This window comes from Alligator sinensis, unplaced genomic scaffold (assembly GCF_000455745.1).
Source record: "Alligator sinensis unplaced genomic scaffold, ASM45574v1 scaffold505_1, whole genome shotgun sequence".
Classification (NCBI taxonomy): Eukaryota; Metazoa; Chordata; order Crocodylia; family Alligatoridae; genus Alligator; species Alligator sinensis.
The window spans coordinates 1,746,964-1,769,392 of NW_005841940.1; the positions used below are offsets into that span (position 1 = coordinate 1,746,964).

Sequence of the window (22,429 nt, forward strand, 5' to 3'; positions counted from 1 at the left end):
GAGAGTAAGGGCTGGGAATATTATCCCCAGTTTAAGGACAGGTAGTTGAGGGACAGGAAGATTAAGATCAAAAGTCTCCTCTAAATATGGGTGCCTAATTTGCCTAGGACTTGATTTTTCCTAGTACCGAGCTTTAGATCAGTGGTTCTCAACCTTTCTTTGTACCAGGACCCATTTGTAAACATCAGTGGTCAATCCTGACCCACTGCCTCTTGCCCCCAGCCTCCAGTGTGTGGGGCAGGGGAATGTGTGGAGCATGGGGGCCCCAGGCAGCCCCTTGCAGGCTGGAACTGTCTCAGCTTGCAAGGGAAAAGCCACGGTTTCCCACATTTTTCTCCTTTAAAAGAGAATCCTTTTTTTAAAGTTTGTTCATGACCCTTTCATATATTCTTGAGACCCACTTTGGGTCACGACCCACGGGTTGAGAAACACTGCCTTAGATAACACTTATGTTTGAACCACAGCTCCAGTTGACTTCAGTTGCAGCTGAGAATGGTCGGTACCCAAGTCGGGCACCCTGAAAATGAGTGCCTGCTTCTGAAAAGTTTGGTTTAGAGGGCTTGCTTAGCATCACACAGGAATTCTGTGGCAGAGGCAGGGATGGCAAATTCAGCAAGGTTAGCATTCGGCTACCTTGACCATGAGTCTCTCTCCTCCTTCCTCCCCCAGTGGTTCATTCACTTTGCTATCTCCTCGTTCGCTGAAGGGATAGTCAAGAGTGCAAGAAGCCTGGTTTGGACAGCGTGCTGGCCCCAGGCAAGGTGCTGGCCAGACATGTGTGGGTGTGCAAGGGTATGAGGTGTAAAATGTGTGGTTCTGGGTACAGTTGCATCCCAGATGTTCTGCATCCCAGCTCCTGGTGGCAGGGAGCAGAGGTGTGCCAGGGCAGGTCTGACCCTGGAGCAGTTCCTGCTTTGGCTGTGCCAATTTCAGCAGAGAGAGAGCCACAATGGTCACTTCTGTGCCTCCCCCCACAAATGTGGCACCCATGGCTGCTGTCCCAGTCTCCCCTGGGGAGTCTCAGGGGAGTCACAGCTGCTGTCCCAGTCTCCTCTGGCAGGGAGTCTCTGTACTAACAACGCAGAGACAGCAGTTGGGATGCTGCACCAGGAAAATCAGGCCAATTTCTCCACTGTGGAAGATGAGGTTTGTGGGGTTTTTTCACCTTTCCCTTCCTGTGCTCCTTCCACATCCCTTTTATAATTATTTTTCTTATTATTTCTCTCTTTTCCCACTGGGGATGGGAGTGCTAGAGCTGGTAAGGGTCTCTTGGCTGTCTCCTCTAACAGGAGGGAGGGAAGGGAAGCTGGGTGTGAATGAGGACTCCAATGGGATTTCTCTCCTTGCCTGGTCAGGCGGTCCTGCTGCTCCACTCGCCACTGGGTCGAGTATTGGCAGTACCCAGGCAGACCTCCCACAGCCAGCCAGTAGAGAGCAGGACCTCCAGGTGGGAAGGGAGCGGGGTTGAGTGGGGAAGGGGCTGTTCCCCTGGGCTTTCTGCCCAGGAGGGTTAGCTAACCCCTGGACAAAACTTAGGAATGTTGTCAGGTTCACCCTGCCAAGGCCCTTCGGGCCCTTTTTCCTCCAGTGGTGCCTGCATCACTGCTCTGCCTCTTTGGGGCAGCTCCGTCAGCCTCCCTGTTGATGAGAAAATAACTCAGATAATGCTGCCCTCTTTGCAGCTGTCCTCTTTCGTTTGTGGCTCAAGTCTTTCAGTTCTTTGCTCCTGGCACCTGCTGCTCGTCTACCTAGCACTCTTTTTGCCCTGCATTTAATGAACAACAGTAACCTAAGGGCCTGGTTTCAGAACTTATCACTATCATGGGGCAAAAAAAACACCCCACCACCCTCTCTTGCACGTGTGCTTTGGGATGTTAATTAGTCCTTTTGTTAAAAAAATAATTCCCTGTTGTTTACCTTTGCTTTGTGGCTTACCAGGCCAAGCTCCAGCAGGAAGGAGAGGCTTTAGCCTGGCTGGGGCTTGGAAGAACACTGCAGTTACTGTGCAAGGCCGTGCTTCTGTGGTTAAACCATCAGAAACTTTGATTGCTCCTGCCAATGTAACCAGGCCTAGAGTTCTGGAAACTACGTGTGTCCAGGACTGGAGCTCCTTGTGATGCTGGCTGCTCATGGGTGTGAAGAGCTCTGCTTCCGGTCCTCACAACAAGCCTTTATTGCAGATTGCCTAAAGCAGTCACACCCTGGGTGTCAGTCACAGGAAAGAAGCGCTGCAGCAGCCTCACTGCCTGGCACCCCATGGCAGTGGGGGCATAAGGGGGCAGGCTTCCCCACCTGACCTGCTCCCAGCTGCCAGCTCCACTTTGTGCTGTGGCACATTGAGTACAAAACACCGGCGCTGCCTCCAGACTTTGTTCCTTGCTGACGGCAACACCCTCCTACTCCGGTTGTCTCACCAGCTACTGACGGGCTGTCAGGGGAGAACAGGCAGGGTGACCTCTGAAATTGCATCAGGAGCTGAGAGCATCTCTCACGTAAACCTCCGCATGGCTTCACGCTGCCTCCATCTGCACATCCTCCCCCGGACCTGCAAACCCCCCTGCCTCTCCCCATGTCATTCTGACGTCTCCCCAGGTTTATTTCCGTTCCTACTTAGTCTTTGTTTCTATCCCAGTGTTTGTTTGCAAGTTTTCCTTTATTTTCACTTTCTGTTGCCCCCTTCTACTTCCCCCTCCTCTCCCGTATTTCTTTCTCATTGCTGTTCTAATGGCTTTGCCTGGATGTACAAGCCCTTCCTGAGGAGAGCTGGCGCATGCAGCGTCGATGTTATAAATAATGCTGGCTTCTCTCCCTGCTTCCCCTCCCTCCCCTCCCCCCCACAGAGCCGGGTTGGCTTCATTACAGAATCTTTCCCTGTTCTAATATCGCTCAAACAATGAGTTACCTCCAGCGTCTTAAAGCAGCAGCGTCCAAAGACATTTACATTTTCAAAATAAGAATGAGTCGTCTTTCCCCTTCGCAGTCTGTCAGCTGTTCTGCAAGTCCCAGAGCTCTCCTTACAGGAACCGTCTCCTTTGAACATGCTAATTTCATGGCTTCCGAAAACGCTTCGCTAAAGGGAGGGGAGAGATTTAAAGCTCCCTTTCATACGCCCACTCAGAAGCAACATTTCCCTTCACAGGGAGGTGCTGGCAGGAGCTGCTTTGTAAAATCTTATTCATCGTGTTTCCAGATCCTTAAATCCACGCGCTCCTGACATCAACAATAAAACGATTATTGCTGTTAATTTAAACAACAGCTACAAAAGCCCTGAGCCCTTTGAACAGGTTCAGGAAGAGCTGAATCTGTCTAATTGTTGGAAGTGGTGAATCCCAAGCTTGCAGTAATTGAATACAACATGCGGTGCCAACCTGGTTAGTAAACTAATGGACGTGGACTGACAACCTGCGAGCACTTACAAAGCAGCCCTGGCCTTAGGCCAGTGCATGGAGACTCTTCAGCACCTTTAGCTATTCAGGCTGGCCTGGATTCAGGGTGTGGGGATACACCAATGGCAGTTGATCCAAGCCAGTGCCTTTTAAATCCCCAGGAGAGTTAGATGGACCATCCAGCCACAGAGGAAACAGCAGTTTGTAAATAGTGCTGCTGGCATCAGATGTTCCCTGAAGTGCTGCTCCTGATCTGTGCTCTCCCCTTCCATGTAGTTTGAGGAGACAGCAGAACATGGATTACAAGAAGGTTGTTCAGAGCCTGCCTGGTGCTGGAGGCTTGCAAAGAGAGTGAGCTTCCATGATAGGTAGATGGGCCCTGGCTGCTGCCATCAGAGGCTTTTAGGAGATGAATGTGTTTTTAAACCCCTGGGGCAAGGTTAGATAAGGGGCAGGTGGAGGGGAGCAGAGAGGGGCAGGAGGACAGGAGGCTGCTGGGATAAAGGACAGAATATGAGTGTGAGAAACCTTGCTAGCCGCCTCCAAGTGAAACCAGTCAGAGGAAGACATGAATCTCTCCTGCTAGCCAGCATTTTCCACTGTATACTACTGTGCTTGGCTCACCACTGCTCATCTTTGACAGTGGTTTGGATTTGCATCTCACCTGTACCATCAGACTCCTTCCCTCCCCCCTATGAGTGGGGAAGGGATGGGAGGGAGTGCCTATGGTGTGGCAGGGGCTGTTGTTGGGTTTGGGGGTGTCATGCAGTCTGCTTCTCTGTCCAGAATGCAGGAGGATGGGGAAAGGGGGTACAGTATCACAACCTGCCCCCTCTGAACTAGATGAGGTAGATAATACCCTTGGGGTGGGTGTATATCTCCTTGCCCTGCCTGTGTGCTGCAGGGGAGGTCCAGGAGCGGAGAGCCTACACCTGCTCTCCACTTTGACTTGCTGCAAGGAGTGGGTGAGACCCCACATGAGGAAGGTGCTGATCAAACTGGACAGGACCACTTTCTGCTTCTCTGCCAGTCGGGTCCCAAACACCCAGTGATCAGAGCCTGGTTCCCAAAGAGTGGGAGAGAAAGAGCAGCCCCACTCTGAACAGCAGGACAAAGCAGGGCTGCCTGCTGAGTTAAGGCACTTGATGAACCTGTCAAACCAGGGCTTCCTCAGCAGGAAATTTGCATTGGATCATCAGTTCTCAGGAAGGGAACACAGAGCAGCAGCAGAGCGGAGACAGGAGAAACATGGTAACTCATTGATCCCTGACAACAGCAGCAGCATTAGATCATCTGGGTAAATCTGTATGTACATTTTGGGTACCACACTGGGAACCTTTTGACTTGCTCTCTGGCTGGACTGTGCTCCTTTGGGAGTTCCTAGTGGAGCTATTGCACTGCAGCCCAAAGCAGGCAGCCCACTGCAGCTGGCTGGAAAGGAAAGGTCACACTTGAAACTGGTTGTATAATAGGGATTAGGAACCCTCCAGAGACTTTCGGAAGTAACCTCTCCAGCCCAGTCGGTGTCACTAGGAGGATGGATGGCCACTGAGTCCTGAGAGAGATGCTTGTATCGCTGATCAGTGATTCTTTTCTTAAAAAAGAAGAAAATAGCGAACTGAGTTTTAAACTCCATATTCAGGGACAGGACTAAGACGAGGGGTTTTAAGGGAGCCAATTCCTTGAGGATGGATGCACGGGAGTGCCATTCCGCAGGTGCGTGGGTTCCTGTGGTGGGTTAAGAAGGCAACGATCAGTGACTAGAAGGGGTGCGTGTGTGTGAGATGCAAAAACGTGCCTCCTATCTATATCTGTAACAAAAAAAAAAAAAAAAAAATGAAAGCTGGGAATGCCAGCTCAGCCATCAGAGGATGCCCAGGGACAACCAGTGCACATGGGAGCTTGTTCATGTGAAAGGGAAGAGAAACCTTCAAAGCTTTAAGGAAAGCTCTGTTTTGTCATAGGAAATTCATGTGTCAAAACTGATTGAAATGAATTGGCAGAATGTGTTTGTCTCCACCTATGTAAATGTTTGTTTATTATATTTCCCTGATTTGGCTAGTAGGAAACAAGCCAATTTTGATTCCTCAGTCTTGTGTTCTCTCATCAGGCAGCACCTGCTGGTATTGGTTAGAGCCTTATGGCTAGTACAGTGATGGCTTCCAATGAAGGACATGCGGCTGGAAGGGACCTCCCTGATTATCGTGTCCAGCCCCCTGCATTCACAGGCAATCACTTGCCCAAGATTCCTAGAAGTCATTTATTCCAAGTCCTCGTATGTCAGGACTACGAGGCACAGGACCTGAGATGCTACCACCTCTGTGCAGGAGGCCACCATTCCAAGCAGAAGTGCTGAACAGTGGATGGGCTCCTTTGTGAACCTGTATTTTTTTTCTTTTGTGAAGCTAGTAACAATCCTCTGCCACAAGGAGCTTCATATTTGTGCCTGTTGCACACTAAGAGCACTGGCAGCTGCACAGATAAAGCCAGAATAGGCCTCTGATCATCCAAGTGCTCTGACATCTACTTTGAGCTGAAGGCTCTGTATAAAATCTTAAGTTAGCCCCTCCTGTGTTTGCATCATGCCAAACACAACAGAACTCTTGCCCATGACTGGGACACCCAAGGTGTAGTACAGTATAAGTGATGACCACTATTGTAAGGCAGTTGAGCCTGATTCTGATTCTACATAGTAGAGGATGTCAGTGTACATATGTGACATGTTGACTATTTTGTTATCCTCTTTGTTTGAGTATTTAGCTAATTAGCATTTCCTTCTTCTCTACTTCTCCACCTTTGAAGCTTCAGAATCTGGCTCCTGGATTACAGATTCCCAAGCACCTTAGAAACCCCCTTTCAAATGGTAAAATGTATCTTGTACGTCTCGGATCCAAGAACAGCTTCCGTCTGCCACTTCCATTTAAGAGGTGTTGGCAGTATTTGACACCTTGCAAAACTTTTTATAAAGTGGCCCCTGCAAGGACTTTTAGTCTCAGAAAGTACTTGCACAGTTTAATGAAAGTGTTTCTGTTTCTAAAACCACTGTAGCTGTTGATGAGATGTAAGCCAAAAATATCTGAAAGCAGGAGGATCCATCTTTCTGTCCTGAATTACACGTGGGTTCAAAGTCAACTTTGGAAGCATTACTGTAGCTGCAGACTTAATTGTGGAGTGGCCATCTTCCCCTTCTTCATAATAATCTCAAGACATCTGCAGGGCCAACCAGGGAGTCTCCAAGCTACAGTTGGGTTCTTCTGTTATGTATCGGCTCCAGCAAGGCTCTTGTGCTCAGCCAGCAGCGTGCACTCTGCTGTCTTGTGCTGGTTATTCCTGACCCTGCTGCAGCACAAGTCAATGGCCAAAAACTCTCCTTTGCTTTGACAGGAGCAGGGTTGAACCATAGAAGATGGTCATGTAAGTGGCTTTCTATCTCAGACATAGTGATTGCACTTATTTTCAAGGAGATTTCACGGAGTGGCAAGTTTGATGGGGTGTTTATCTTGTTGGGATCCGATGATCCCTGCTGACTTCCTGCCCCTGGGGCAGGGGGCTGGACTCAATGATCTTCTGGGGTCCCTTCCAGCCCTAGTATCTATGAATCTATAAGAAGCAGCATTTCATTTAGAGGGACGCAATCATTTGTGGATAATATCAAATGCGGGGGTGGGGGGGTGTCCTAATGACAAATAATCAATTAAACAGTTTGGGTTTTTTTCCAAACGGTCCCTTTTGTCTTTGAGGTAAATCTGACTATTATGAAGCCAAAGGGTATTACCAGGTCATTGGTTTTATAATGGAAAGATGTTTGAAATGTTTGCTGTAAAGAATACATGGCTGGTTCTGAAGAAAGGTAGAAGGTAGGGCAGGGTGGCACTTTATAGACACATGCCTCTGAACCAGTTAGTCTGTAAGGGCACAGTCTCTGGGATGGGATGGGATGGGGGGTGCGTGTAACTAGAGTGGCTCTCGGGAACCACTCTAAAATGCTCGCAGTGTCTCGTATTCAGCATCCTTCGCTTCATTTTGAAACATGGGGACACTGAATACACGTGATGCTGAGGCTGCTGGCGTGTGCTAATCGAGTCTGCTCTGGCGTGCTCTAATTGGAACACATCGGAGCACACGTCAGGCACTTGTATAGGTGCCCTAAGTTGGCACCCTGCCCTTTTGCCCTTGCTGTGAAGGTCACTACCTGTCCATGTAATTTGCCTTTGTTGCCCCCCTACTTGTCAGTAAATTTATGTTGCCTGGTTCCTATGAATGTATTAATACTGTGTGGGATCCTGAGAGAAGAACGAGTCCATTTAAGAGAATCAGCGTTCCCATGCCTGGCAGGACTGACTAGTCCATTCTCTAAATAAAGTCAACCTGATTAAACCACTGATGCAAGTTGGTGCTGAAAAAGACCTTACTTAGTGATGGAAAAAGGACCATTTCTCCTGTGGAAACCCTGTTCTGTGGGTGGTATGGGGGTGCGTATGGTACTGGGAGTTGTCCTCTATTTAAAGAGATGCCCACAACCACAAGCCTTGCATTAACTCATTGAGAGTTATCATTAAGTGTTGAAGTTATGGGTAAATAAATTCTGTGGTGTTTTTGCTTCTGTATATGTGGCCAGAAGCCAGGCAGTAGTGTCATTCCTTGTACACCTATTTGTAAATGAGTATGCCTTGAGGTGAGATTTTCCTTGCTCAGTAACTCTTCCTGATCCTTTTCTCACCACTTCTCTCTCCACAGAGTGAGCCAGACTTGGAGAAGGGCTTGGAGATGAGGAAATGGGTCCTGTCTGGAATCCTAGCCAGTGAGGAAACCTACCTGAGCCACCTAGAGGCTCTGCTGCTGGTAAGCATGGGGACAGCTGTGAGCACAAATCATGGTATTAATGCCTCTGTTGCAGCTTTTATCCTGGGGTTCTTAAAAGCTTCATAGGCACTAGGTGACTATCTTGCAGCAACGTGCTAAAGTATGGGGCCATCAGCTCCCTTTACAAGTGGAGCAATGGAGGCATGGAGAAGTGAAGTGACTTGTCCTGGGTCACACAGGGAGTCACTGACTGGTAAACCAGGAAATGGAACCCAGGAGCCCTGGGTCCTGCGTGCTGAAAACTAAGAAATGTTGCACCTCAGTTATGCAATAGGAATTAATGACTGCAACGAGAGCAGAGGAATTGTAATTTCACCATACCTATCCTGGGAAGATCTCTGAATTGTAGGTCACTGATCTATTCTAGTGGGAGAATTGCTGCTGTCTTGCTTTCAGAGGCAGTCATATGCCAGTGGGAATACTGCGCATTGACAGGATAGAAAATCTGTGCTTGGAAGGATGTATGTTAAAACACAGCAGCAAGAGGCTGACTCAGTGTGGGAGGTAATGGTCTCCTTGATTCTCCATGTAGCCCATGAAGCCTTTGAAAGCTGCTGCCACCACTTCTCAACCTGTATTGACCAGTCAGCAGATTGAAACCATTTTCTTCAAAGTGCCTGAGTTATATGAGATCCACAAAGAATTCTATGATGGGCTCTTTCCTCGTGTGCAGCAGTGGAGTCACCAGCAGCGTGTAGGAGACCTTTTCCAGAAGCTGGTGAGTAAACCCACCCAGCCAGAACTCAGTTGGACCTCCCTCTGTGTATCCCCAGCAGCATAGATTCACGGCCATTCCTTTGCATGCCCAACACAGAAGCAGGCCTATGGCTCGGTGATTCTTCCTTCACTTGGCTGCCATGGGTTGTCATAACTGGAAGAGCTGCTCTCTCATCTCTGTAGAGGCTGCATCAAGTTGTCACCAGCATTACGAACCTGGTCTCACAGAGGTGGTATTAGAGCCCTCTTACAGTGATTTAGATCAGAGTTCAGTCTTGTGTGTCACACACCAAGTATCCCATGATGCTGCATAGACCTCGGTTAGACTTAAGCGATGCATTGGCTGTGCAGTTAGTCTGATTCATGCACTGTTGGTACCTGTGGGGTGGACAACTTGCAAGCACCTTTTGAGCCCTGAAAACTCTGCCCTGTATTTTTTCCCTAGATACTCTCCTGTGCTTGACCTTCTGGTCTCTGTGTGAATGATTTCCCTTGGGCCTACCAGTGTTCAGATGTCCTGCAGAGGAACAGGACATATTTTCTCGCTTCCCAGAGGCCAACAATTATTTGTGTTGCACGCAGGGTAGAAATCTGAGTCGCAGACCAAGACCTCATAGGTTTTTCTGTAAAACCACAACAGAAGCTGACCTGATATATTCATGCCCCTGCTAGCCCCTTCTGATTGGAGAGCAAAACCTGAGCATACGTGGCTGTGTATTTTACTGCTACTGGCAAAAGTATGATAAAAACTTATCAGCCTGAGCACAGGACTTGCATGGTCAGTGTGACTGTGATGGAGACCACACTGATAACATTTCACTCCCCAATCAGAGCACCCTTATCCCCCATTGGAGGAGCTAATACACAGCCTTTTTGCAGCTTTTCACAAACCTGCCAGACCAGGTGCCAGAACCAAAGGGCATCCTTCCTTATTGGACCTTCCCTGTGATCTGTGCTCTGCTACCCCAGTGTGGGGGGGGGGGCAGCAAGGTGGTCCTTGGCCACCTTGTGGGGAGCAAACATGATCTTTCCCTGTATCCATGGCTAAGGGCAAAACCAAATGCAGTTGGCTGGATTGTGCATGTGGAATGGTCTTTTTCTAGGGAATTACCCTTCTTTTTCTTCTTCCTCATGCTGTCCATCCTTTGAATCTTGTCGGAGTTGGCATAACCCAAAGCCACTCTCCAGTCATCTTTTCATGATTTGTTATGTCCAGCCCTGGGGTACTGCTGCTCCCATGTGGTGAGAGAAGTACATGTGTTTACAATGCTTGAAAAGAGACTGTTTGCACATTTCCCTTTGTTTCTGTTCTGCTCCTGCTCCACTCCCTTCCTTGTGCTGTCTGACTCCATCTGCACTGCTTGTGGTTACCTATGGCTTTGATATTCTTCCACCTGCCCAGCCCTTGCAATTCCCCTTGTTATGATGCTGATGCATTTTGAAATCTGCTGCTGAGAGATCCCCTCACAAAGCTCAGGAGAAGACCCCAATGTGTAGAACAGAACAGAGAAGGACAAAGCATTGGTCAGAGCCTGAAGAGAGTCATGGGGTCTTGAAGCCAGATGCTTAATTGACTGCATGCTGAAATCATCTCTCTGGCCCTTCTGACCTGTCTCTTCCCCTCCCACCCTCCCCTCCCCCTGAGTGGAAAAATCAAAGGATTAAAGAAATCTCTTTTCTTTTTTTTAAAAGAAAAGACTCCGCATTCCTGAGGTGCCTTTGATTCTCGGGATTGGGGTGAGATTCCATTGAGGTGGCTTACTGGATGGAGTACTCTTCACCAAGCTTTCTCAATTGTTAACATCTGTCTGTCAGTGCATTGGCTCCCTTCCCTGTTGGCTGGAGGGGTGGAGTGGGGATAATGTTCTCTCTACACTCCAGCAGCTCAAAACAAAACTGCAGGAAGCTGCCTTTTGCAGGAGGGGTCTGGCTGGTGCCTTAGGAGATAGCTGATGGTATGCAGCATTCAGCAACTAGCCAGAGCCGAAGGTCAGAGCCACCTGCTGCTGCTTGCTGAGGCCAAGATGCAGGAGGAGAGTTGTAATCAAATGATGTTTGATAAACTGCATTGAAAACCTAGTAAAATAATGGAGGAGGAGTCACTGATTGAAAGAGAGGTACACAGATCTCTTACCACAACTAGGCTGTCCAGGCAAACTTCCACCTGTTTTAATGCTGCTCTGAAGACTGTGCCCTTCCACAGGCCTGGTTGGCCTAGGCATCCAGCATCTGCAGCGCTCTCCTTTTCCATTCCCCTTCAGTCTTTTGCATTTGTAACAATTAGCAAGCTATGTTAGGAGCACTAGCCCCAGGTCTGCTATATGAATTTAACATGACAGGAATAATAATTTAATAATAATTATTAACAATAATTATGCACAGTGTTAATAAGAATTTGAACTCAGTGCTGATCGGTGTTCTGATTGGTAATGTAAAGCTGTCATTTTGTTCCACTATTTTCTTTGACCAGTTATGTTGTATTGGACAAAGGCAACTTTCTCTAGCATCCAACCGAAACCATATGCAAGAGAGACTAAGAAAGCGCTGAATACTGGAACAGGGTCAGGTGGGACCTGCATCACGTAAACAGCAGATTGTTCACTTATGGCCATGAGATAAAACCTGATAACAAGGGTGAACTTTGAGTTTTTCATTATTATCCTCAGGGCACTGATGACTAGAATTTAATTTTAACATCTGTACCACAAAGTACTTCAGACTGAAGCTGAAAGTGTCATAATAGGACAAATCCAAAGTTTTACCTAGTGTGGGTACCTCTGCTGGTTGAAATGTGCCACTTTTTATAGAATATATCAGAAATGTATTGGGTATTTTTTAAATTTATTAGCAGATTTTATGGGTTTTTTTTAAATGAAAAACTGAAAAAATATCAGTTTTGGAAACTTTTTGCTAAACAGGTTTTGCCTTTTGAAAACTGAAAATCCTTATAAAAATATTTTGGTTTCTTTTTCTTTTCTTTGGAGAAACACTGTAAAATTTCCAGCTCAGTAAAACTCGCCATGATTAATATTATTATTTTTTAGCTGTCATTGAAATGCCAGTTTTCAGTAGAATAGTGGTTTTGACCCACTCATTCAAGAGTGGAGAAGAAAGAGGAGGTTAGGCACTAATGAGGAAGCCAAAGCCTTTGCATGTCCTAGCTGGCACCCCAGGATGCGATTCCAAGGCTGAAATGTTCTAAATCCCTCAAATGAGCAATAATCCTTGCAACAGCCCCTGCTGGGAGTGGTACAGCAGTGTCAGTTACTGACTGTACATCTTCCACAGCTCCGATGCCAAAGCTTCCCTGGCATAAGTGAGTACCATCTCTTTTGACTTCATGGAGAGCTGGGCTCTTCTACTGAAGGACCAAAGGCAACCTTTAATCTCAGTGTGAGGCACTGAAGGAAACTGTTCACAGTCTCTCAGGCACATTGTGAAGGGAGAAATGTACTGAGGGATTTTCCCAGTCGCTCCTGGGGAGGCCCCGTGGGGAATGCAGTGGAGGTACTGGCTGTGGGGAGAGAGATCACAGCTACTTCTGTCCCATTCTCTCAAGTGCTGGAAGGGAATGGGGCATATTCTAGCTATGGGAGAGCTTGCAACAGGAGAGGTGGAAGAGCACTGGCAGTGGGGACTCCTCCAGTCCTAGTCTCTCCGCAGAAGTCAGACTGGGTTACAGGGGAAATGCAAACATCTTAAGAAAAGTGCAGAGTTGAAAATCAGCTCCTTGCAGTTCTCCTTCTGTTGGCTCTCTCCTGACTGTCCCCTAGGAAGCCCATTTGAACTGCCAAGGTGTTTACAGCAGAGCGCGTGCCGCTGTGCAGCACAAAGGTTGCTCCAGAGTTCAGACATGCTTGGAATTTGCCCAGGGATTTCCCAGCCTGGATCTTCAGCTGTCTGGCATGAACATAGCTGCTATTTACAAATCAGCAAATGGGATCAGTACTAAGACCCAGCAATGAATAATGGCTTGTTATGGACTCTCAGGCCTGCCATATCTTCATCTGGCCTGGCTGAAACTTGTACTGTTAAACAGCCCTGCTGTTTCCTTCCACCTGGCACTGCTGGCTGAGCCGTCCCGTAGCAGTGCTGTACTGTGCGTGTCCTAGTCTGTCTTTTCAGCCCCCTGCTGCCATAAGTCTTTGCCCACGTGGTGTAAAATGATGCCTGCTCAGGTCGATATTGGTTGATGTTTACTTTTCACGTCTTCCCCGGATACACAGAAGCAAACAAGTAGCTTGCTGGGGTCACATATGTGCTGCTGGTCTGAATCATTCCCGCTGATTCATATATCATGGTTCGTAGCCAGCAGCTCCTGTATGGTCTCATCTGAGCTGCAGTATTTATTAGTAGATCCTCATCTAGCTGTTTAGAAGGGGGAAAAAATGGGTGATGGTAATAAAGATGTGTCATCCTCCCTGACTAGTGAACTACCTTCTGCTGGGCAGATGGAGACATCATGCTCCAGAGGGGGAACGGAAACGAGACAGAGGGGCCCTGCCTGCTCTGTTCAGCCTCCTGAATTTCCCTGTCTTGGACTGAAACTGTCTGATGACCTGTGGATACCCAAGCCAGCTGTCCCAAGCAGGCTCCTTCCCCAGCATTTATTCTGTTTTGTTTTGCTTCCTGCAGGCCAGCCAGCTGGGAGTGTACCGGGCCTTCGTGGATAACTATGAAGTTGCCATGGAGACAGCAGAGAAATGCTGCCAGGCCAACGCTCAGTTTGCTGAAATCTCTGAGGTAACGTCATGATGTTCAGACACACACCGCCCGGAGCTGACTAATACCCAGCGATGTCACCCCTGCATCCCCTCCAAATGCCTTTGTGGCTGTTGCTTTGGGAGAGGCCGGAGCTGGAGGCATCGTGAGCTGTCCCGTGCCCGCTGCTCCAGCACTAGCCCTGGCAGTGGCTGTGGCCGAGGGCTGGCACTGGAGGAGCTGAGTGCTCTCCGAGACGCCCCTTGCTTGATGCTCCCCACAGTGACTCCTCTTGTGGTGACTGGCAGGGCTTTGAACTTCCCCAGTCCTGTTACAGCATCATGCTTTCCTAAGAAAGGAAGACTGTCATTGAGCGCTTTGCGTCTCTGTTGCTAACGATGACTCTGACTGTGATGCAAAAGGCTGTCTTTAATGGCTTGCATTATTTCTGTCAGTGAAATCACAGGCTTCATTAGCTTTGAGTGCAGAAAGGGGTAGCACTAAAATGTGCGCTGTTTCAGATGACAAGTGTGTCAAGTGAGATCTATAATATTTATTAGGCTGCTTTGATTTCCTCCCCATGAGTGGGATTCCTTGGGTGGAGGCACTATGCAGGCTTTTTTTTCCCAGTGCCTCGTGCCAAGAGCTCCATACGGTGGCTCCCTCTGGAGAGCCCCATGTCACTGACTTTCATGCTGCCATGATGATAGCCCTGCTGAGCACAGCTGCCAGGGACAGAACAGCCTCCAAGAAAAGGTGGATTGAAATAGCACCTTTTTTTTCGTTATCTGGTCTGAGCTAAGCTGGAGAGAATCATCGAATCATCAAGGGAGACTTATTGGCGGGGTTTATGTGCACAACTTCATCCGGGAACCCAAAGCTTTTGATTTTTTTTAGGATAAACTGTTCTCAGCAACATTATATTTGAGGGAATGCAGACTGGCCCAGGCTTGTGGAAGTCTGCTGCATGCTACATCTGTGCGAGTGGGTTCCCATCTTCTCTGCCACCCTGGCTTCCTGTTGGGTATCAATCCCAAGCACAGCCTATAACATCAACAGGGTCCAAGCTGCCTCCATGTCAAAATAGCTTAATTTGTTACTATAAACTATGATTAGTAAAGTTAGAAGCAGGATATTCATTAGTTGTGTCACTGGTAGTAGCTAGAGGCCACACAAGAGATTAAGGCCCTACCGTGCAAATGTGTTGTGGTTAGGTTGCTGTTCCCTGAAGGAAAAGTGCTGAAGCCTTGGCGACATCCAAGTTTAATAAATGAAGATGATGATGATGGTGTTTTTTTGCAATCTGGGAATTTCACATCACTTTGCACACATCCACGCATGCTGCTCAAAGCCCCCTTAGAAGCAGGGGGGAGGAGGAGGAGGGGAGGTCACAGTTATTGCCTGAAGAGAGCAGAGGGGTAGTCATGGTCCACAGTCACTCAGTAGGGCAGCAGCAGTCAGGAATAGAAGCCAGGTGTCCCCGACTCCCAGTTGTGGGCATCAGCTCCTGGACTGTATGCAGGCTGTGACAGTGGTGTGTTTATCCCTACAAACGTGACCCTTTCTTCCAAGTGACAAAAGAGCCACCTTCCCCCTGTGTTCTCACTATTGTGAGTGGTTTCTTATGTTGTGAGGTCTAGTCCTAAGAGTTCCTGCAGCAAAAGACACCTGGGTAACTGTGAAATGGTGACAGTGGAGTTAACAGCAGAACAACAGCTTTTTCCTTTCCTGGCTTGAAATAGAGCTTTGGCTGCTGCAGGCACAAGGGCATCTCCTTCTCTTGGAAGGATTGAGGACGTTTTACTTACTGATGTGATATCCCAGGGTAATTCACAATCTCCTATGTGGGTTTTCTTTCATTCAGAATCTAAAGGCCAGAAGCACAAAGGATTCTAAGGATCAGACGACAAAAAACTCCTTGGAAAGTGAGTGATCCATGCAAAGAAGGCTGTGGTTTGTCAGTACTGTGGGGGTTGTTGCTGCCATGCATGGAGATCATATATGCTGTGAAATAACCAGTCCCCGATACTTGCATCCCTTCTGCTTTCTCAGGTGCTGGTGGTTTATGGAGACTCATCTGGCTTTGCAGAGCACTTGCCTAGAAGGCTACCTCTGCTCAGAAAGCCTGCGTTTGCTTTACTGGCTAATCGGCATGCCTGCTGCACTTTCCCGCCCCTCCCAGCAATGGGCTGCTTAGAGACTAGTCATGGACTTGAGTATCCAGTGCCTTACCGCTATCACAAACAATTGACATGGAGTTATATATTATGGAAGCAACTAAAGAGACCAGCTGAGATCAGGCCTTACTGTATGCTGGGCTCTACACATGATCCAAGGAGCTTCCAGTCTAGTTTATAGGACCCAATTTAATTCCTTTGTTGCCTGGATGGGGGCTGGGAAGGAAGGAAGTCTGGGTGCACCCTAGAGGTGCTGTGCTGAGCTTTGGAGGGGAGACGGTGTCCTGCTCATCCTTTAGTAGCCTTGTTGGAAAGCTTTAGAGGGGAGACCATGGCGGGGTAGGCTGCAGCTTGTTATGTAAGGCACAGACCTATAGTCATGAAGATCAAGAGCCTTGAGAGTGCAAGGGGTTAATCAGATGAGCATGCCCTGCTGAGATCTTTCTGCACTGTCTTGTGCACTCATTGGTTGCTGTCTGTCAGCTCAGCATGGCCTTGAGTATGCATGAAGTCACAGTTGTCTGTGTATCAGATGTGCAAATGCACGTCTGCATGGCATGTTTGTATGTCAGAGTTGGCTGTAAGGAGCTGTGTGTTGGAGTGACTGTGCCTGCATACGTGCTATTGAATGCTGCTCTCCGTGTGTGTGTGTGTGTGTGACTAGCTTATTAACTGTGCATGAGAGCCCAGTTAAGAAACATGTTTTCTCTGTGTTACACACACCTGTGTCTTCTGGCTGCATGTGTCAGTGTTCTCTATGGGGCACTCTTTTAGGTGACTGCCTTTGTTACATCCCTGCTGCTTTCTCTCCACAGCTCTACTGTACAAGCCAGTGGATCGAGTGACACGCAGCACACTTGTTCTTCATGTAAGTAGCTTGCATGTGATTAAATGGTAGTTGGAAGAGTTTGTAGGCTATCCTCTCTTTTGTATCGCTTTAAAGTTTTTCTGTACTTGGAAGATTTGGGAAGGGACTGGGCAATCACATTGCACAAGTACAGGAGAATCTTATGTTTCTGGAGGTGAGAGTCTCCCTGTGTGGCATCTGTGGCATGAACCCAGTGGGGATTAGCAGGACAAGCTAGTTCCCATGGCTGCAGTGGGCAGGGACAGTGTTTTGTAGCCCTGCCTGTAGGTGCCAAGAGGAGTCCAGAGACCCTTGCCCTATTGCCTTGATAAAATAGCTGTTAAGCCTTCAGCTCGAAAGTGCCATTCCTTTATTCTTTCTTTCTCTCTTTTTTTTCATGCAGGATTTACTGAAACACACTCCAGCCACCCATCCTGACTACCCCCTCTTGCAGGACGCACTGCGCATCTCTCAGAATTTCCTGTCCAGCATCAATGAGGAGATCACGCCCCGCAGACAATCAATGACTGTCAAGAAGGGAGAGGTGAGTCTCCATTTTCTAGTGACCTGATCCATTTTTAAGCTCTAGTTCTCCCTTCTTGTGGGAAGGGCTGGAGGATAGGTTAGTACCCCAGCCTGTTTAACATCGTGGTGAGTGCAGTGATAACTGAGGATATCCTAGCCTCAAGCTTAGTATTCAGAGACAACGCAGATGAGGTTACAGGCAGCTGCAGACTTAGGATGCAGGAATTCTTGGTTCCCAGTTTTGTTTGTTTCTCAGTCATCTCTCCATTAAGTGAGGCCCTTGAATGCCCCCTTGCCCCTTAGGTATTGGGCAGGACTTTCATCCCCTCCTGCATGTTTGCAGCGAACACACATTTTCTGTCTCCTTTAGGAGTCTGAAGTCTTGGACAGGTGAGACTTCCTCCCCCAGAGCTTGCTAGAGCAGCTGGTTATAGCGTGAGGGGGAGAGAGGCCCATTCAATTACTGAATAGGAGTTGACATAGTTATTTCTGTCGCATAAAGAGTCTCCAGAATGATGGCAGGCCCCAAGGGCCGGCAGAGGAGTAGGCCCAGATGTCAGACAGCGTGTATACCAACAAGGCACATTCACTGGAAGTGTACAAAAAGGTTGAAAAAGCAGAGCCACTTCTCAGATAAACTGTGGTAAGTGGAGGTAGGAAGGAATCCAGGTGGGTTGAAGCAGGGAAGCTCAGGGGTGTTAATCTCCCACGAGACTCATCCAGCTCCCATTTAATATCTATGGGAACGCAGTTGTACCCTGCTCATGCTGGGGTCCTTTTCCTCCCTGTGCCCACTGGAATGCTGCTAATGGAAGCAAAGCACTACACGTTGGTGTAATTGAGTGGCTTATGTAGCTACCAGGTCAAAAGTGTCCCTGAGGGGACTCCATTGTGTCTTCTTGAGAATTAGATTTGTTCCATCCTGCCCTGTAAAAGCCACACATGACAAAGCACATTGGAAAGGACTGGGTGAAGCTGAGTGTGGGGGTCTTGGGAATAGAGAGAGAACAGGACTGAGATGTGCAACAGTGCTGTGTACGTGGGGGAGGAATCAGGGCTGTGCTAGAGATGCTGTCAGCTGAGCCCTGGCCCTGAACTGGTTCCATGTAAAACAGTCTCCTGCAGAGCCCAAGATGATTATGAATGTACTGAAGAATTCCCCCTCTCTTCCCCCTGGACATTTCACTGAGCGATTAAATCAAATGCACTCATGTTTCACTGACTTTCAGCTCAGCTCACAGACACCAAATGAGTCTGAGGTACTTGGAGTAGGCCCCTTAAGATGCCCTGCTCTTGGACATGCATTGAAAATCCAGGACTGTAGCTCAGAAGGGCCAAGAATGGGGCTGAAGAGGCAGGCAACAGCAGGGTGAGAGGGAAGTGCAGGTGTCGGAGTGTCCAGGGCCTTTGAGGCAGGAGAATATCTCATTAGAGTGGATGCTGATTGAGTCATAGCAGGTATGGCAGACTGGAATGCCCCATCACAGGGGAGGGAGCACTTCATATTCTCAGGTTGTCTGTTAGCATCTCAATGAGGGATGCAGGCTTTGAAAAGTGTCATGTGGAATCCTAATGAAGCAGCAGAGCCAGGGCAGTGAGGGGCAAAGCCAAGAGAAGGATGCTGTTCTCTCCACTGAGTCATTTTTGTCATCAGTTGCAAAACAGCAAGAGGGGTGTCTACAGTGTGCACAGGAGAGCCCACTGCTGCCCTCGCTCACGCTGCAGTGATTTCAGTGGGGTGACTCCATTTTTACCTTGGTGTCAGTCAGAGCAAAATGACAGCCAAAAAAACGTGCAACAGAGGGAATGCAGAAATCCTTGCACTCAACCTCATCTGCTCTGCTTATGGTCCTCAAACCAATGTGAAGACTGACACATTTTTCAGACCCTTTGGTCACCCTGTGACTTCCTCTCCCTGTAGTTGCTCCCTTTGATCTTTGGCTGCTGCTCCCAGGGTCCAACTCCTGTAGAGAGCCAGGACCCAAACCCAATTCTCCATATCCTGTCCAGAATGGGGTATGTTCACTGTTGCACTGGTTATACTTGTGACCTGACTCCCTGCGAGGAGGTGGGGACACAGCTGTTCATTCATGAAGGGTTTGTGCGGGTCTTCCTGATGTGTTAGCAGACTCTGCTCTCTATCTCCACCAGTCCTTTCTGCTCAGCAGCAGAGCTGGGGTTTGTGTGTGTGCGAATCTGCCTTCATATTTCCTCCTGCTCCCCTTGCCTGTGCTTTCCCCTGGGTGACAGGACAGCGTGCAGTCTGTATCTCCTAATTGACTGCTCTCAATGCATAATGCATTTTTTATTTTAATGAATAGTCAACTCGCTTTGATGGCTTTTATTCGTTTTTTCCTTCCCTCCCTTTGGAGGTTCCTTTGGGGAAAGGTGCTTAGCTGCAGTAACTCCAGCCCCTTCCCCTCACATATTGCTCAGGTGCTGGTCCCAGTTGTTTGTGTGCATATAAAAGGGCTGCTCCTTGCCTTTAATGTGGAGTGTTCTTCCCCTTTGGTGAGCACAGTGCTGGGAGAGTGTAAATCCCTTGCCCTGCCTCTCGCTCCTGCTTTCTTTTGCTGGATTGCTTTGAATTTGTGAAAGCAGCCAGTAGCTAATCTCCCCAGGGGCTGCTAATAGGGAATGCAGGTCAGGGCTGAACACAGGGCCCCACAGCTGAGAACACACATACACCCTCCCCTTTTCTGGGTAAGGTATGACCTGAGGTGCTACTGGACTTATTGATCCTCTATGTTCATCCTGTTCTTTCACTGTAAGCCACTTCCTACTCTCTGTTCCAGCCCCATGCTCTTCCCTTTAGGCATAGCATGACTCAAGATGAAGCTGTACACACATGAGGGCTGGAGGATTGGGCTCTTAAGGAGTAAAAAGATCCCCCTAGAACAGTGCTGCCTCATGGGACAGGCCTAGCGCACCGAGGTGGGTGAGGTGCATGTTTCAGGGAACAACATATGGTGATAGCATTCCTCACACCTCCAGAACAGGAGGGCTCAGAAGGAGCAAATGCACTGTTCTCTGAGAGGGCAGGTAGGATGGAGAGGTAAAATATGTCTGTAAACTAATTACAAAATCTTGAGTGATTCTAGGCACTCCTGGTCTGTGAGCAACACGATCCATGGGGACCTTGTGGAATAGCAAGGACAGCTCAGCCCTGTACCCTCACAGCCTTTAATTGCTGTTTATTATCATCCTTTCTGGCACAAGCTCTTGCTGTGGCAGACAGTGGTGCTGACTGGGCAGGGGGAGCAGCAGACTCAGCTCCATTTGTTGTGCGATCCATGCATTTGATACTTTGGGTGCTGAAAGACAAGCCAGTCCCAGGGTTGAAGGTGACTCTGTGAGCGTATGGGACCAGTGTGGCCCAGATGTGAGGAGGGGGCAGAATCCTGCATTTTCTTTACAGTCTGGAGAAGTGGTTGAGACACTAATTTGTGATTAAAAGCTGGGAGAAAAGGAGGGCAAGGTCTGGGAGTGGCTCTGCGGATCTCACCTGGCCTGCAGGGTGGGGGAGCATTCAGTCTCCCCCACCCCTCAGTGTGCAGCCTGTGTATGTGATGGGCAGGGTGCTTATTTTCTCTACAGGGGTGGGAGGACTTCTCTTGTTCATGTGTCACCGTCTTCTCCACAGCATCTGAGCTGTTGCAGCCACCATGTCTCTGAGGCTGGCTGGTCAGTGCAGCTGTTAGTGAACTGCCTGTGGGGAGGTAGCTAGGTAACCTTTGAGCGGCAGAGTTTCATCGGTTCAGGCTGCAGCCTGACTAGGTAGAGTGTGGTAGGGGAAGAGAGAGAACAGGGCTCTCTGCACGGGGATGGGCGTGGAAACTGGACCTATGTGAGGCTCATGGGGTGGTCTCAGACACTGGTGGCTGTGCCTGGCTCAGAGCCCAATGGTCCTAAACAGAGGCTGCCTGCTTCAGCATACTCTGAAATGCTCTTCTAGAGGCTTTTCAGTGTTGTCCCTCTGCCAGAGTCCACCAGCTCCTAGTGATGGTAGCTTTGAAATAAGAGAAGCTGGTAGGATTTTCTGAGAAGTCCATTAACTCCCCAGGCAGATCATCCCATTACTCTGGAGCACTGCTCTTGCATCACATGCACAACGTGAGGAAACATTTTCCTCCTACACTCTGCAGAAAGCCAAACCACCTCTTCCTTAATGATGTGTGCCAGCAACCATCCCCTTCTGCAGTGCCGCCCTCCTCCTCCTGCCTCGCACATGTTCCAGTCCTTCCTGTCACTGTCATCCACATGTGTGCTGCAGTCCTTCTGTGTCACCATGCAGGATAAAAATCCCTTCTCAGCTCCAGTATGTAGAGGCAGCTCTTTTATTGATCTTAAACTCCAGATGTGAGTAGTCCTTGCAAGTTGTACAGCCCAGCCCTCCTTAGACAACCTGGCATCCTGCAGCACCATCTGGAGTGAAAGGGTACCTATACAAGTGCAGCAAAGCTGCTTTGACCTGCTGTAATTACAGTGCATCGGAGCAGACTTGATTAATTGAGTCTGCTGGAGTGTGGTAATTACCGTGGTAACTACCGTGCTCCAGCAGACTCCAGCATCACATGCATCAGCATCCCCATGCTGAAGAATGGTGATAGGGGCGCTTTAACTAAAGCTTGTTTTAACTTTTTTTAAAGTGCATCCGCCACCATTTTTCAGCACAGGGATGCTGATACACATGACACTCTGGGCACTTTGATTAATGCAGCTCTCAGAGACACTCTAATTAAAATGCCTCCCCCCCCCCTCCACTCCTGGAGCATGTGTATAAATGTCCAAAGGGCACATGACAGCACGCATCTTGCACCATCAGAGAGGGATCAAGAGGTTTCCAGGCACGGGAGAGGGATCATGTCTGTTAGGCTGGCTGGTCTCTGCCAGGAGGCTCCCTAGCTCTCTCGCACCTCTGCAGCTAGGGGAAATCTGTTTGGGTAGGGAACCAGTAGCTGGTCCCCAGAGCAGTGGGTTCTTTCTGTGGAGCTCCTCACAGAAATCTGCTTCCTTTGTTCCCAGCCTGCTTAGGAGAGACCCCTGTGACTGAGACCAGGTGTCTGGCAGGGCATGTGGGGTCAGGTAGTAGGAAGGCCTTCAGTGCTTACTGAGTGGGGAGGAATGAAGACCATGCTGACTCGCTCCTGGAGGCTGGGGAGAGGTGGGTTGTAAGCTGGTTGGGAAATCCTTTAATTGTTTCCCTTTGACCT

At 48.7% G+C, this 22,429-nt stretch overlaps 1 protein-coding gene across 1 annotated transcript in view; it reads left to right on the plus strand.

Annotated features, from left to right (window-relative positions):
• Positions 1-22,429, plus strand: part of BCR (BCR, RhoGEF and GTPase activating protein) — a 129,447-nt gene that overhangs the window by 70,803 nt on the left and 36,215 nt on the right. Inside the window, exons 3-8 of the mRNA XM_006019873.3 lie at positions 8,124-8,228; positions 8,782-8,967; positions 13,602-13,709; positions 15,532-15,592; positions 16,660-16,712; positions 17,095-17,235. Coding sequence (XP_006019935.1) covers positions 8,124-8,228; positions 8,782-8,967; positions 13,602-13,709; positions 15,532-15,592; positions 16,660-16,712; positions 17,095-17,235 — 654 coding nt within the window. The remainder of the gene's footprint in view (positions 1-8,123; positions 8,229-8,781; positions 8,968-13,601; positions 13,710-15,531; positions 15,593-16,659; positions 16,713-17,094; positions 17,236-22,429) is intronic.